Source organism: Aythya marila (genome assembly GCF_965140915.1).
Source record: "Aythya marila genome assembly, chromosome: 2".
NCBI classification, from domain to species: Eukaryota; Metazoa; Chordata; class Aves; order Anseriformes; family Anatidae; genus Aythya; species Aythya marila.
The window spans coordinates 151,976,687-151,992,108 of record NC_139043.1 but is presented as its reverse complement, the minus strand read 5'-3'; the positions used below and the strand labels follow the sequence as shown (position 1 = coordinate 151,992,108).

Sequence of the window (15,422 nt, the reverse complement as noted above, 5' to 3'; positions counted from 1 at the left end):
TGCTCAGAGGTGTTTAATGTAGACATAGGAAAAGTGCAACCAAGAGTTTCCCATTTTCTCTTTCCTCTGATAAGGGGTAGAGAATTTAAATGATGAGTGAGATACAAGGATCAAATTCAGTTTTGCCCTATAGCTGTAACGATAGTGCAGCAGAGTATCACAACTGTGCCTGTGTGCTTACCCAGTGCACTTAAGTCATTAATTCCCCAGGCAGCCCAAGAACTTCCCATCTGGTTGCCTGCATAAATACTACAATGGACTGATGGGAGACAGTGGACCAACTCAAGACAAGGTGATGGACATAATTCCTAATCCCCTTCCTGATAAAGCATTTGACTAATTATTAAAGCAGCTTTCCAGGTGAAAATTTTGGGTAGTCTCGGACGATTCCCTAGACAGCCCCTGAAGAGCCTAGGCCGATTAATAGGCACTACTGCTGTTGATTAACGTCCTGGGTGAGGAATCTGGCACTATCCCAGAGACCTTCCCAGGTGGGTGCTATTGCAGAAGCAACCAAACCGAGCAAAGCTGAGATACTTTTAAGTAGTCAGTGGAAACTGTTCTGCAAGTGCAATAGTGGTAATGTAGGACAAACTTTTTTGTATGACGTTAAAATAGTTAGAAGGTATTTTGTATGTAGTTTAAGATAATCAACAGCAGTGGATCTTGGATGTGCTGGAGTGGTTACGTAGTAGCTTGACAGAGGAATCTAGCTGAGAATGATTTTGGGAAATCTCACCCAGTCCAACTGAAAATGCCACTGCAAATTTCTGTCGCTATCTGGACGATGACCAACTGTCCTGTTCAAGAGATTCAGTTCCCCATATGAGTATTATTTTTATGCTAAGATTCCAAAAAAAAAAAAAAAAAAAGTTGTTTGTTTAACAAATTAATGACTTGCTAATTGCAAGAAGGAGATTCCCATTGGGAGTCCTCTTCCAAACCATGATTTCTTGCATCTTAAATTGTAAGGGTGCTGTTCATTTCTTTATCTTTGTCATGAAAACCAACAAAAATACTCTCCCCATCCAAGGCAGAGCGGAGGGGCAGGTGATGAGCTCTGCTCTCTGGGGACAGTGACAGTACCTGAGGGAACGGCATGGAGCTGGGACAGGGGAGGGTCAGGCTGGGGATTAGGAAAATTTTCTGCACACACAGGTGGTTGGGCACTGGGACAGGCTCCCCAGGGCAGTGGTCAAGGCACTGAGCCTGCTAGATTTCAAGAAGTGTTTGGACAACACTGTCAGATACATGGTCTGATTTTTGGGTGGTCCTGTGTGAAGCCACGCAATGGATAGTATGATCCTTGTGGGTCCCTTCCAATTCTGATTATTCTATAGTTCTATTTTAAAAGATGTGGAGGAAAAGATAAAATAAAAGGTTTACTGCTATTTTGGGTACAAGGACATGTTTGCAAGGTACATGCAAAGAAGGGCCACAGTTTTTCATTTTACAACTGTCTTCAGGGATTTAAAGCTTCATCCTTCACACTACTGCTGTTCGTAGTGTTTCCTGGGACCAGAAGACATGCCAAAGCAATTTCAGTTGTTGTGTGGCTCAGATGAACTTTACCTGGTCATACTGTAGATAAGTGAGATTTAGGATGAAGTGCAAAAAAAGTGATTAAGAAGTGGAAAAAAAAAAAAAAAAGAAGAAGGAGAGAGAACACTTTTAAAGTTGTAAGTAGTTAAAAGATTTGACTGTGTGCCACATTCAAAGAGCAGTGATGCTTGGTGGCAGAAAGCAGTAATGTATGTTAGCCCAGAGCAGTCAGCAGAGTGTGGGAGCAACCAGGGGGTTAGTGTGTGATACTTTCAAGATTTGTTTTTCTCTTGATTTGTAGGGTCTACCTGGAAATCCAGGGGAAAGAGGACCTCCTGGAAAACCAGTACGTAACTTCACTTCTATGTTACACCCCCAAAAGATGTCCTACTGTTGTTCTGTTCTCTGTTTTATCTCAGTTTGCACCTGTATATGTCACCTCAAGTGCAGTTCAGTGCTTTTTCCTTAATGCTCTTCTCAGGAAAAATACTAAAAACCATTAAAGTGTTAAGGTGAAAATATCTGTGATGGTTTTTGAACAGTATGTAAATAACTGGATGGCCTGCATGCAAATAAAAGACAAAATTTTAAAGCCAATTTTTTAACACTACTCTGCAGTACAATATGCAAGGACATGAGCAAGAATGCAAAGAGCTCAACTCATCTCAGACATGGTGAAGTATATTGATAATGTAAAGGAGCATGTATGGTCTTGGCCCAAATTGAAACCAGGCCTTAGGCACATTCAGGAAAATTTCTTACTTTGGTGCCTTTTAAAATTGCCTGAGATAATTAATTTCTCATTCCACAGGGTTCCCCACCCCTGCTCTCTCCAGAGGACATCAATCTCTTAGTAAAGGTAATCAGCTTTTGAGCATGGTGGGGGTTTATGCTTGGTTCAAACCTGACTAACCTCCTGTGATGGAGTGTCAGAGTTTTAAGTTCCTTAAAACACTCTGCCAGAGGTTGAAAATTCCTTGAAAATTGCTTGCATTGCTGTTGGGACACACAAGAATGTGTTGGAGATCAAAATCCAGTGCTTTCTGACAATCCCCAGTAGTGGGCCTACAAAGACATTTGTAATGTGGTGTGTGTTGCAAATGCTCTGAGACTTTTCCAGCTCTTTGACAGGCCTATACCTCCACAGAGAAATAAATACTGTCAAGAAGTATTACCTAAAGCAGGAAATGGAAATCACTGTAATCAAATGGCTGATGTTTCATGTACACCTGCAACAGTGACTAGAGTAGGCTTGAACTGTGGGTGTGAAGTCAATTTGCATGGCGCACCTAAGAGTATGCAGGTAATTAACCCCAGCTGCACTCGTGTTTCAAAAGGGGCCATCTGTCTGTCTGCTTTTACTCTCCATGTAGACCGTTGCCTGGGAAATGAGTCAGTACTTGATAGATGCTGACTGCAAAATCTTTAAAGATTTACATGGGCTGAGTTGGGGGATTTTTAAGCAGGCTTGGGAAATAGCACGAAATCCTTTCTTATTGATTAAAAGAAACTTTATTTTATTTTATTTATTTATTTTTTTACTAACTCTATTAAAAAGACCCTTTTAAGATTGCTGCTGTGAAATACCTTCGTTGAAGAGCTCTCTTTCTCTGAGTATTTTTCTGGAGAATTCACTGTGTTGCAATGTTTAGGATTTCTGATCAGGATAATAGCAACGGAGTGCTTGTGGAGTATGGGATGTCATTATGATATTCCTATGTTTTCATCCTTTGATTATGTTGATTAGGTCAACGCACCTGTACACCCTGCATATTTGTTCTGTTTGGTGCTTTTTTACTCCACATTGGTGCAGTTTACATAGAGCAGCACTTAAGATCCCAGATGAAATTAAGGCTCTGTTGTTCTGGGTGTCTCTCAAGCTCTTTTTATTTTTTTTTTTTATTTTTTATTTTTAAGTAGAACAATATGCATGAAGGAACTGAGGTTTAAAAGGACATTTTCCCCCACAATTTCACAGTGGATCACTGATGGAGCTGGGAGCTGTACCAAGAGGACCTGAAGTCCTGTCTGCTGGGCTATGCTTTCTCTTGTAGCCAGGTTTCACTCCGCTTGTGCTGAAGGGAGTCTATCTTTGAAATGGAAATATCATCCACATGGTATTTCATTCCTTAAGGGTAGTAGAAATGTGAAGACTACAGAGATAATCCTTCAAAGAGTTTTTGAAGGAGAGAGGTTGTAATTCTCCATGACAGAATTAGGCCAGGACACTGCGATATTCACTTGGTCATCATGAACTGCAGCAGATGAATTCTCCTTGGCCAGACTAGTTTCTGAATAGTTTCCTTTGTGGAATACCCTTTCTGGCACTGTGCTGCAAAGGGGTTTTCACTAGCAGTCTGTCCCCTTAACAGTAACTCGACTCTTTCCAACTGGTGTAGAGTCACTGCTTACAAGTCTTGTAGCTTCAAAACAAAGCTCTTCTTGGTAGTGTTGCTTTGTGGCTGCCTGATCTCCTCATTTCCTCAGTTACTTGACCTTTCATGATCAGTTAGTTGCCCATTTATGATAGGAAACTTCCCATGGGAGCCTGTGTGATCTCAGCAGCTGACCCTCGCTGTCCTCCACACTAACCTTACTTCAATTCTGTATGTTAAAATAATCCAGATCATCCCCAACGTGGTCAAAATGCAAAGGCCTATAGGTTATGCTGGCTTTACACTTCTGCATTCATACTAGCTGTCTGCAGGTTGTACTGGATGTCTTCAGTCTGTTTCTAATTTATTTAGTAATGTTTTCTCGTAGGATGTGTGCACTGAGTGCCCTCCTGGCCCACCAGGACTACCAGGCATTCCAGGCTTCAAAGGTGATAAAGGTCTCCGAGGACCACCAGGTAGAGATGGCCAGGATGGGAAAATGGTAAGAAAGCTAGGGAAACGGTCGTTCATTGGATGTGGTTTAACCCATTTTTTCTTACAATATTTTTACATGGTTTATATTTTTTTTTTCAGTGACAATGTACTGAATCTGTTGTAGATATCTGTGAAGTCAATGGACTGGATTTCAGTTGCTGCTGTGTCTGTAGATAGGCCAAGGCCATCTCTGCTTATGGTGACATAAGTATCCTTGGCTTTTTCTGTACTAGAAGGACCTAAATAGTAGCACTTACTTTTCTTTTTTTTTTTTCTTTTTCTTTTTTTCTTTTTTTTTTTTTTTTTTTCCTTTTGGCACGTTTTGAGCCTCGTAAAATGCATGGGAGCTGAAGTGGTTGAAGTGTTCCACAATTCTGTAATTCAGAGCTTACAGCTCTGGACCTGCTGGGTCCTAGAACACTAAGAAATTTAAGAGCTGCAAAGTAACTTTTTTCCTGCCCACCATTTACTCTGTGGGAGATACCAAATCATAGAATCATTCAGGTTGGAAAAAATCTCAAAGATCATCTGGTCCAACCCGTAACCTAGCAGGCATAGGTTGTGCTTGTAGTTCAGAAGGAGAAATAGCAGTGGTGTGTAAGAAGGAAATAGAGAGCAGTGCTGAGCAGTGAGCAGAGTCCACTGCTGGTAGGTCCATGATCATTATGTCGATTTTCTGTGGTTACAAGGATATCTGAGGGGAAGTGTTACAAGTAGCTGCAGTTTAAGAGACACAAATTTTGCAGAGGTCTTGAAATAAAGGAAGGGGGTTAAGGATTTTTAATAAATAACACATATTGAAATTAATCCCTTAAGCTTTTCAGTAGACTGTCAGAACAGGGTGAGAGGAAAAGTAATGATTCTCTACTATCCAGAGATCCTGTATTATTCATATCTCATATCAAAGGCTCTTCTAATGTTCTCAGTTTCAGTTTTCCTCCATCCATCATGCTAGTGGATCTCTATGCTTCTATTAAGTGGATGTAAGCGAATGAAAAAGTTTGAGGTCTAACTGAGAATTTGGCCCATCTATCCATTGATGCATCCCATTTGAACTGCAAGAAGGAATTTGGGAGAGGAAAATACAGTCCTTACTCTCCCAGGAAAACAGTCACTCCTGTAAAAAAACACATGGAGAAAGTCTTTATTCTAATTAATCATCATCTTGACCATACTGTACCATGGGGGTCCCAGCAAGAGAGGTTCAAGGCTTACTCAGAAAGGAGATTCCCTTGTAATTAATCCTTGCCTGGTACTATTGTTATGATTTCCACCTGAGGTCTTGTGTTTTCAGTAGTGGCCAAGGCTGTTACCAATGGACATATACAGTACAACGACAAATATTTCCTAAGGTGTAGTTTGTCTGGGAAAGACCCACCTACAGTGTTAGACGTTGTTGTGTGTTAACCCACAGGGATATGTGCTGACAAATCTGTCTGAAGCCATACTGAAGCATTGGCCCCAACTGAGGGGCAAATGCTGACATGCTCTGCCCTCCTGATTGGGAGAAAAAAAAAAAACAAACAAGCAAGCAAACACACAAAAACAAAACAAAACAGAACAAAACACTAGTATTTACCTCTACCTCTTCTGCATTGCAGGGAAATGCTGGTCCCAGAGGTCCTGCAGGCCCACCTGGGCTGGATGGTCCAAAGGTTGGTTCATTTTCTTTAGTTGCCTAAGCAGAACCTTTCTGTGATTAGTTAGTGATCTGGGTGACACAGGATCTTGGTGGCACCCATCCCTGTGTAAAGGGGTAGGACTGACCTCTTGGGTGGGCCCTGTACTGGTGATTCACTGTAGTACTACAGGCATATAAAACTGTACAGCTCTCCACATGAACACTTCTTCATTTAACTACAGACATCTACCATCCTTCTGTTCACAAAAACAAGCCAACAAACAAACAAAAAATAAAACAGAGTAATTCTGATTGATTCTTGAATTAATTTCATTTCATTGTAATTTTAATGAAAGACCTTAGAGTAAATGTGAATCCATATCAGGTGAGGAAGAAATTAAAACCTTACCAGTAGTCCCTCTGCATGATCCTCTCCAGTATGAATTTCATATGCTTGAATCCCTTTAAATTAAAGGGTGACTCAATGGGCTGCTGGACTCCAAATACACTACCTTTCATGGTTGCTTTTTCCACAGACTCTGAATATTCCCTGAAATATGCTGTAGGAAGAATCACTTGTTTCGTCTCTATGTTTCTGCCTCATGGACATAGGCCAACATCGAACACAATGTCTGTAGGATTCAAATAATGTCACATTTCCAGTGTTTCCCATTAATAGCTCTGTCATCAGTCTGCTCATAATGCCAGTGCCTGGTCAGAGTCAAAACCCTTACAGCTACCTAATGTGAAACAAATCAAAACAAATTAATGGAGAGAGAGATAAGGCATGAAAACCACAGTTCCCTCTATACTTTCCTGCATCCTGACCTACTGTCTAAAACAGCTTCTGCTATTTTAACATCTTTGTATTTGCGTTTATTAGAATGTAGGAAAAGCTAATAAAGATTCATATATATTAACTTCATATCTTGTAATTAGATGTATATTGGGGGTGAGCAGTAAAGTCTCAAAAGCAAATATGAGGTTGGTCAAAATGACAGTACATGAAATTTTCAAAAGAATTAGCACCCCATAAAGACAATAACTGGCAGAAAACCCATGCAGCCTGAGGCATACCTCATCAGCTGCTTTATTGAGTGCTATGGAAAAGTGTAGGTCAGGAGAGCAAGACTGGGTCATAGAATCATAGAACTGTTTGGTTGGAAGATCACCTAATTCCAACCCCCCTGCCATTGGCAGGGACACCTTCCACCAGATCAGGTTGCCCTAAGCCCCATCCAGCCTGGCCTTGAGCACCTCCAGGGATGGGGCATCCACAGCTCCTCTGGGCAGCCTGTGCCAGTGCCTCACCACTCTCTGAGTGAAGAATTTCTTCCTTATATCTAATCTACATTTACCCTCCTTTAGTTTAAAGTCATTCCCCCTTGCCTATCACTTCACTCCCTGACAGAGTCCCCCCCCAGCTTTTCTGTAGCCCTCTAGTAGGAAGGCCTCTGTAAGGTCTCCCTGGAGTCTTCGCTTCTCCAGGTTGAACAACCCCAACTCCCTTACCAGAGGCTCTCAACAGCTTCTGAGATTGTTTAGCTGAAATAGTAAGACCAATTTTAAACTGTACATGTACAGAATATAAAGTTAAATATTTGATAAATAGTCTAATTTCATTCATTTAGAATATCAATTATTTGATTTTTATATTCTGCACATATACAGTTTAATATTAAGTAAAATAGCAATTTCACAGAGTTGGTAAATGGTAAGAGAAAATACTGTAAAACTTTTGAGAAGGTTGCGAAGACATAACTGTCATTGTGAATTTTTCCATATATATGAGAAGGCCATATATATGAGAAGGCTCCTAGCGGGGTAAGACCCAGAGAGCACTTTTGAAAATGCAGTAAGTTGTCCTTTCCAGCATCATGCAAACTGGTACAATATCCCATTCTGAAACAGAGTAGTGAAACTGCAGATCTTCGCTCACGAGCTGCTTCATGCTTTCTGGCAATATGAATTAGGCCTATTTTAGTTGATAAATAACAGTTCTTCTTTCCCCACTTGTCTCCTAGCTCTCATGTAATGAACCAGAGTATCATTTCAATGGTCTGCAATTCATTAGTATCCTGTACATTGTTCAGCTCATAATTTGTATCCCTATCATCTCAGTATTTTTTGCTTTGTGAGATTTATCTTGTCTAACTGTAAACATTGATATTACGGACATCTACTTTTGAGTTTGTTGCCTCCGTTCTGTTGTCATGAGGACAGAGAGAAATGGGGAGAGAGAGGCACTTTATGGGTGTTAATTTTCTGACTGCACCTTAGAAATGTTGCTTTTGTTGCTGTTGTCCCTGAAGGGAGAGGAGATTGGTAGCTCATACTGTGGGTGCCTTCTTTGGACTAGATGATGCCTTACCAAAATCCCATTTAGTACATTGCCTAACAACCTGTCTATTTTTAAGGATGTGTCTGTCCTCTTCACGTCCCTGAGACTATATATAAATATATATATATATATAAAAGACTACACTGGGTCTGTTCAAAGACCATTTTCCCAGATATTCCTAGCTCCAACATTCGTAGAGAAAATCTAGGGCAGAATTTAAGAGGAGAGCAAGCAGGGCTCAGTTCTTATTTTTGTGTTTTATGAGCAAATGTCCAAGTGCTTTATGAAATAGGTCAAAAAGCTGACACAACACTGAATCTAAAGTGACCTTCCATTACTTTTTTTTTTCATTATCAGGGTGCTAAAGGAGACCGTGGTACAACTGGGGATGCAGGAGAAAAAGGAGAACAGGTAAAAATTGAGTATGCTTTTCAACAGTGTCATCACTGTCACTCCTTCTTCATCAATAGCTGCTATAATGCTGGTAGAGGAACCAGAGACAGAAGAAAAAGACGGGAGCTCTCCGTTGCTGCAAAACCTCAGATGGGCTTCCTTTCCCCTCTCCAGCAAAACATTTCCCTGTCTTGTTTTGGTGGATTCCCAAATGATTCCCAGATGATCCTCACCTCTACATTGGATACATTCGGTTCCCTAGAGTAACCAACTTCTGTTCATTTCCTCAGCTAATTTCTAGATGAGATCCAGGCAATTACGTGTCTCTGGGCTGAAAAAGCTAGTGCTGCTATTTATCCTGGACAATGAGTTTAAGGGTGGCCTCTTTTAGGAGGGATTGAGATGCCACAGGAAAGACAATAGTCTAAATTGGAGCAAACTTTTACACTTTTTTTGCCAAGGGCTGAGTCAGTAGTTGAAAGTGCAAATCAGCACATCTTCAATAAGATCTGTAGGATATTTTAAACAGCATCGATTTCCAGCCTGGTTTTGTGCTTTGTCCAGCCCCACGATGTTTGCTCTCACCTCTTGTTAACATACCATGAAATACACATTAGAGAAAGTACACCCTGAATGTAACTGTATTTATTTCTGAAGTGCATGTTTTGGAAACTAAGGCTTTCATTTTAAAAGCTGTGGTTCATTATTTCTTTATAACTAGCTCCCTGTGACCTGTCTTATTTTGATTTTACCTCCCAGTGCCCAATGACCAATGAACTTATATACAATTAGAAATGTGGACAATGTATAAAATCTCTCCCTTTTGTTTTTTTTCAGGGTCACCCAGGGATGCCTGGCTTCGCAGGGGCTCCTGGAACTCCTGGTCCTCCTGTAAGTTCTTCTGTTGCAAAGCAGATGGTCTGGTATTTTCCTTACTAATAAAGGTAGTTGCAGCAAGGAACATTCTCACCTGTCTGCATTGCATTTGCCTTTTCCAGTGGATTCCTAATGGTCCCATGAGTGTCATAGAATTCCCTGCTCATGATAATTGCTATTTAATACATCAGCCACTTTTCATTGATTGCTTCAACTCACTCTGTAAATGGATGCTAAGCTTCACTCACTCTCTTTACACAAGGCAATGATCATGAAAACCCTTCCACAGAGACTATTTAGTAGTATGCACATAGGTGTTTCCTTATAAGCAGAGTAAGTTGTCAGTCTGGAACCAGCAGATCTAATAGTGGGTTGGATTCTCAGTTTTATGCAGTAGTACAAGACTAGATTTTTCTCCAATTTTTGTATCCTGTGGTTTACTTCTGAATTAAGAGGCCTTTTACATGTGTCCTATTCCATCGCAGTCCTTTTCATTTCTTGTTCTACTCTCTCCACAAATACAATGATTCTTCATTGTATTTATAAAGGCATAATACTGGGGTGTCATTGCAGAATCAATGCTGGAATAACTTGTCTCTCATGCTTGTGATATTGCACTTAAACTCTCCAAGAGCAGGGACTTTTCCTGAGCATCAGGCTTTTCTTTCCAACCCTCTTCTCTTTGCCCATAGTCATCACTACTCATATTGCTGCTTGCAGAGTAGTGGGGCTCTGCCGTTCTAAGGGTATGCAGCCTTTGTCTTTTCTGTGGATCAGCACAGTCTCTTCAAAGCTAAATTTCCATTGCAATACCTAAAGAACAGGAGGTACCAGAAAAAAGGATTGGATTAAAATTCTGTTTTCAGATGGTAGCAGTGCCTAGAGCCTGCTGAATGCTTTGCCACCAGGACAATACATGGACCCTGTTTGAGGGTCATTTGCAGTCCTGCAAGCTCATCTTAAGAAGCATTTTCTTAGGATAAACTGATAGCACAGGCACAGTTACTGCCCTGGCTGTAGGCATAGTCCAGTAGGATTAGAGCTCTTAAAACTATCCCATGACACTCTCACGTGAATCATGAATGGAGTGTCATGGACAAATGAAAAGTGAAAAATAAAACTGATCCTGTCAAAGGAGAGTAAATCGTGATGTTTCCCTAGACATTTTTTCCTGCAACTTTTACTGTGCCTTTTTCCTCTTTCATTTACTTGTAGTTCCAGGGTGGTAGGGATTGCAGTCACAAATATAGCAAATGTGTTAATTATTCATTTAATTATTCATGTTGTTTCTGCTTTTTTGTTGTTGTTGTTGTTTGGTTGGTTGGTTTGTGTTTGTTTGTTTTTGTTTTTGTTTTTGTTTTTTGTTTTTGTTTTTGTTTTTGTTTAGGGACCAGATGGGGCACCAGGACCAATAGGACCAGCAGGAAACCCAGGAGACATAGTAAGCTCTACGCTCTGTGTTACACCACTAGCCTTACCTAGACTTAGCTCTGTGAAGTAAAGCTGAGCTGGAACCAATGTAATGTCCTTTGAAAGGTCCCCAGATTATTCAATCTGAAACATCTCTACACCTGCAAGTAGGACCCACACAAATAGCAGCAGATTACTCTGTTCCTGAAGCTTTGTTTACTCACCAAAAGGAACTCCAAATTAGCCAGAGAGAAAATCCAGTCCATGGGACCTCTTTGCTGCACCTTTGCCTACCATCTAAGGAGGTTTCTGTACCTCTCGTCTATCTGTACTTGATATGAACATCTTGTAGCCACTATAATAGGATGACTTAATCTGTTAGGATGGCTCATGACCCAGGATAACACCTGAGTTGTGCCTGGGGATTGTCAAAACAAACCAGCACCATTTTGAAGAATGCCATAGCACAGACTGCTCAGATCCCAGGCCCTTAGACCATTCCCTGGCACCACTGAAAATATGAGTACAGATGTAAACTTCAAGAAGTCCATGAAGAATTTTTCTACTGCTGTTTTATTTGAAGAGTGTTCAGATGCTGTTTTATGGTAATGCATCACAAAACCCTGGGAGAGATGGGTAATCTGACGGCAGTCTGATTGATGCTTACTTAAGTGTGAAAAGGAAAAATGAACCATCCTGGAGTAATGCATGATTTAGGACTGTGTAATTCTGTGATTAATTTCTAGAGCAAGGTTTCCTAATCAGCAAGACACCTTTTGCACATCTGTTCAGTCTGAACTTCATCATAAGGGACCAGTAATGGTCTTTCTGGTTGTGAAATCAGTGAGCGCTCCCAGCAGAGAGCACAAAGACTACATGGACTTCCCTTTTTAAAAGCAGGTTAAGGCAGAAATAATTTGAAGGACGCTGGGTACTTTTGTCAGTCCTGTAGAAAAAGACAGGTTTTCTTTCTTGGGACAGTCAATGAGGCACTTCTCATAACTGCTGATTCAGCAGATATAAAATATAGGCCTTCTATTTTCTGGCTGAACACTTCATGCAAGAAGCACTCAGTGTTAAATATAATTAAACTGCAGAAAAAGAAATACTAGTGATTCTAGTGGTTTCTCCATCTGTAACAACTTATAATTAATATTGGATGTTTTGCTTTAAAAGAAAACTTTCCAATTTATGCAGGAATGAACTCAAGAAAACCTATATATAGGTTTATACCTGTATATGGTATGATGTGAGCTGCAAGACCAGATTTTCACAGTGGTCCCTTGTCAAATGCAGCATGTGATGGTTCTTCATCTGAGAAACATCTGCATGACTTGTCTGAACCACGGTGTTTCTGCTTTCTTTCCAGGGTAAAGATGGCCCTCCAGGTCCACAGGGCCCACCAGGTGTGCCAGGACTTCCAGTGAGTGCCGTTCAGCTCCTTCTCACTCAGTACATTTAACTGTTTATAAGCACAGGTGACATTTCTGGGGTGCTTTGAATGCTTTGTGTGATCTTTAAAGGGTACCTACCATATTGGTGCTATGTGTTTGATACAGGACACAATGAGCACCGTGTTTGATCACTTTAAATCTAAGTGTTTATTACCAATGTGAAACAGGCCTGTTCCTCATCCGCCTCCTTGTTCTTTGTCATAAATACTCTTATGTAGAGCAGAAAAATCACCTAATAGCTCCAGTATGAGGACATGAGGATTCATAGCCTGGAATACCATCTTCATCTCAGTCCATAGTTAAAATAATTCCTTTGCACTTGCTTAAGATCAAGTGCATCTTGGGCATAAACACTTCTCTTCTGGAAAACATATTAGTACAATATTTTATTTTGGCTTTTATGCCTAATAGAGATAGGGACAGAACTATCTCCAGTGCAAAGCAGTCTAGTTGATTGAAGATAATGCTGTTATAATGATTTATAACAGCTGTTTTTAGAATCTTGTTTTAAGGCTGTTGGCATACTTACCTTGCTGAAAAGGAGGAAACCCCATAGAACTGCCATATGGAAAAGGGAAACAGTTTGTGCTGCTATAGTGGTGTGGCAAGGGCAGGTTTATGGCTGAACTGTAGAAATATCAGACTTTTTGGAGGGCTAGACAAACTTAAGTAATGCCACAATGGAACAGACTTGCTATTGTGAGTTTTCACACTGACAAAGAATTTCCAATCTATTCTATAAACTTCTTCTTATCCCCTGCTTTGCATTTCATTAACAGGGCATTGCTGGGAATGATGGCAAAGATGGCAAGCCAGGATCTCTTGGGGAACCGGTAATGTAATTTAAAGCTGTTTCACTCAGGCAATCATGAACGACATCCAGTTATTGCTTTTGGAGCTGCCTATCTATGGACTCCTCAGTGGGGGCAGGGAATCTGTTGGCACATCTTTTTTTAACACCATAAGGACTATATTGTCTTGATCAATTTATAACTTTCATGTACGAGCAATCTTGAAAAGAAACTGGGTTCTTTTACTTTTACAGCTGCCATAAATACTCTAAAACCTAGTGATTCCACCTTTACAACTACTGCAAATATTGCAGAGAAGGGAGGTTGTGCATTAAACTTGGGGATCCAATTTTTAGGGAGAAGATTATGGTGTGTAAAAAATTTAGAGGAGTTGTCTTTAAAGAACCCTTTTCTGGGTTGCTCTCTGACAGTTCTGTTATCCAGAATTAAGAGGTTTGTATTTGTTGTTCTCTACTTAGTCTATACTTGCATTTATTGAGGGGGGAAAAAAAAAAAAAAAAAGAAAAAAAAAAGATATAAGGTTGTAAGCCAAAAGGAAATGCTAATAAATCAGAGAAAGGGAGATGTTAATAAATCAGATGAATATAATTCCTTGCAACTGTATTTGTTAGAAGAAGAATGTGCTTGCAGAATCTGGAGTTTCCATCCTCTTTGCCAAATGGTACTTGGTGCTTCTGTAAGGAGCCAGGTCCCCAGTCATTTAGGGGAACCAATAAGTGGAGCAGTGCTTGTCACAAAAGCTGTAGACAGCTGTGTGCTTGCATCAGAACACATGGTTTCTGTGTGCAGATAATGATTTTATATGTGCTGACTAGGTATTGCTGCAGTTGTGTGCATTACCCCTCAGAAGTAAAAACACTGTAAAGTTACAACAGTCCAAAGGTGTAAGTGCCTTTGAAATTCAAAGGGTGCGCTCATGACAGTGATCGACGTGTGGGAATGTCTCTGTCACTGCTGTCCTTGCACACTCAGGCACAGACACAGCTGGAGAAACCTCAGGCAATCACAATTCTCAGCGTTACACCTAAGGGTATGAGTGGGGAGAATTTTGAACAGCAGAGGGATGGACCTGAGAGCCTTGTTAACATGAACATGATTGTTTCCCATAGGGAAAACCTGGAGAACCAGGGCTCCCAGGCCAGGAGGGTGCCAGAGGCTTACCGGTAGGTAATTCTTCTGTATTATAGATGGGAAGCTTTTGTCAGACAGCTGACAACCCTTACTGATGTGATCAGGTGTGAGTGACATGGACAAAGGTATTGGGTGCACCCTCAGCAAGTTTGCAACCAAGCTGTGTGATGTGGTTGATGTGCTGGAGGGAAGGGATGCCATCCAGAGGGATCTGGACAGGCTTAAGAGGTGGGCCTGTGCAAAACTAATGAAGTTCAACAAGGCTAAGTGCAAGGTCCTACACTTGGGTCAGGGTAATTTAAAGGAGATTGGGTTCCTCACCTAGAGTTTAAAGCAGATAACCTCATGACACCCCTTCTACCAGACACCTGGACACACCTGTAGCTCTTGTGCTCTCTTATGTGTCCTGAAAGGAAAGAAATGATGAAATTAAGAGCTAAATGATTTTTTGGGCTGGTCATACCATGAATACATACCCTATAGTCTTGGTCTTGCAGCCTAAGGAGCTGTGGAAAGGACTTTTATCTCCCCGAGACGTTGTTCTACCTAATTGCTGCCTGACACATGGCAGCTCCATGTTGACCAGTCCCTTGTAACCACAAGAAAACAGGGAAAGTTATTAAGTGCACATTCTAGATAGAACATTGTCATTCTTCCATGTGTTACAGTAATGGGCGATGGTTTATTTCATTCTCTTTTGCAGGGTTTCAAAGGACAGAGAGGAGACACGGGTCCCCCAGGTCCCCGGGTAAGCAACATGCACTGCATGCATTGTGGTATTTTGGAGAAAGGTTTTATGAATTGAAGTTGACCTTTCTAGGGCTACAGGTGAAAATGATGGCGGGCCTGCATTTAACGTGGCTGTTTTCAAACACAACTCCACAGCCTAAAATCACAGCAGCTGTTTTCATTCCCTCTGCTGAAGTTCTACTGCTGGTAAGGCGAGGCAGCTGGTAGATCTGAGCTCTCTAA

The 15,422-nt window shown here is 40.9% G+C and overlaps 1 protein-coding gene across 1 annotated transcript in view; it reads left to right on the top strand.

Moving 5' to 3' along the window:
- Positions 1–15,422, top strand: part of COL22A1 (collagen type XXII alpha 1 chain) — a gene marked incomplete at its 5' end in the record, with an annotated part of 198,133 nt that overhangs the window by 168,528 nt on the left and 14,183 nt on the right. Inside the window, 11 exons of the mRNA XM_082755403.1 lie at positions 1,844–1,888; positions 2,354–2,401; positions 4,306–4,419; positions 6,014–6,067; positions 8,732–8,785; positions 9,605–9,658; positions 11,031–11,084; positions 12,423–12,476; positions 13,287–13,340; positions 14,429–14,482; positions 15,154–15,198. Of these exons, the coding sequence (XP_082611529.1) occupies positions 1,844–1,888; positions 2,354–2,401; positions 4,306–4,419; positions 6,014–6,067; positions 8,732–8,785; positions 9,605–9,658; positions 11,031–11,084; positions 12,423–12,476; positions 13,287–13,340; positions 14,429–14,482; positions 15,154–15,198 (630 nt within the window). The remainder of the gene's footprint in view (positions 1–1,843; positions 1,889–2,353; positions 2,402–4,305; positions 4,420–6,013; positions 6,068–8,731; positions 8,786–9,604; positions 9,659–11,030; positions 11,085–12,422; positions 12,477–13,286; positions 13,341–14,428; positions 14,483–15,153; positions 15,199–15,422) is intronic.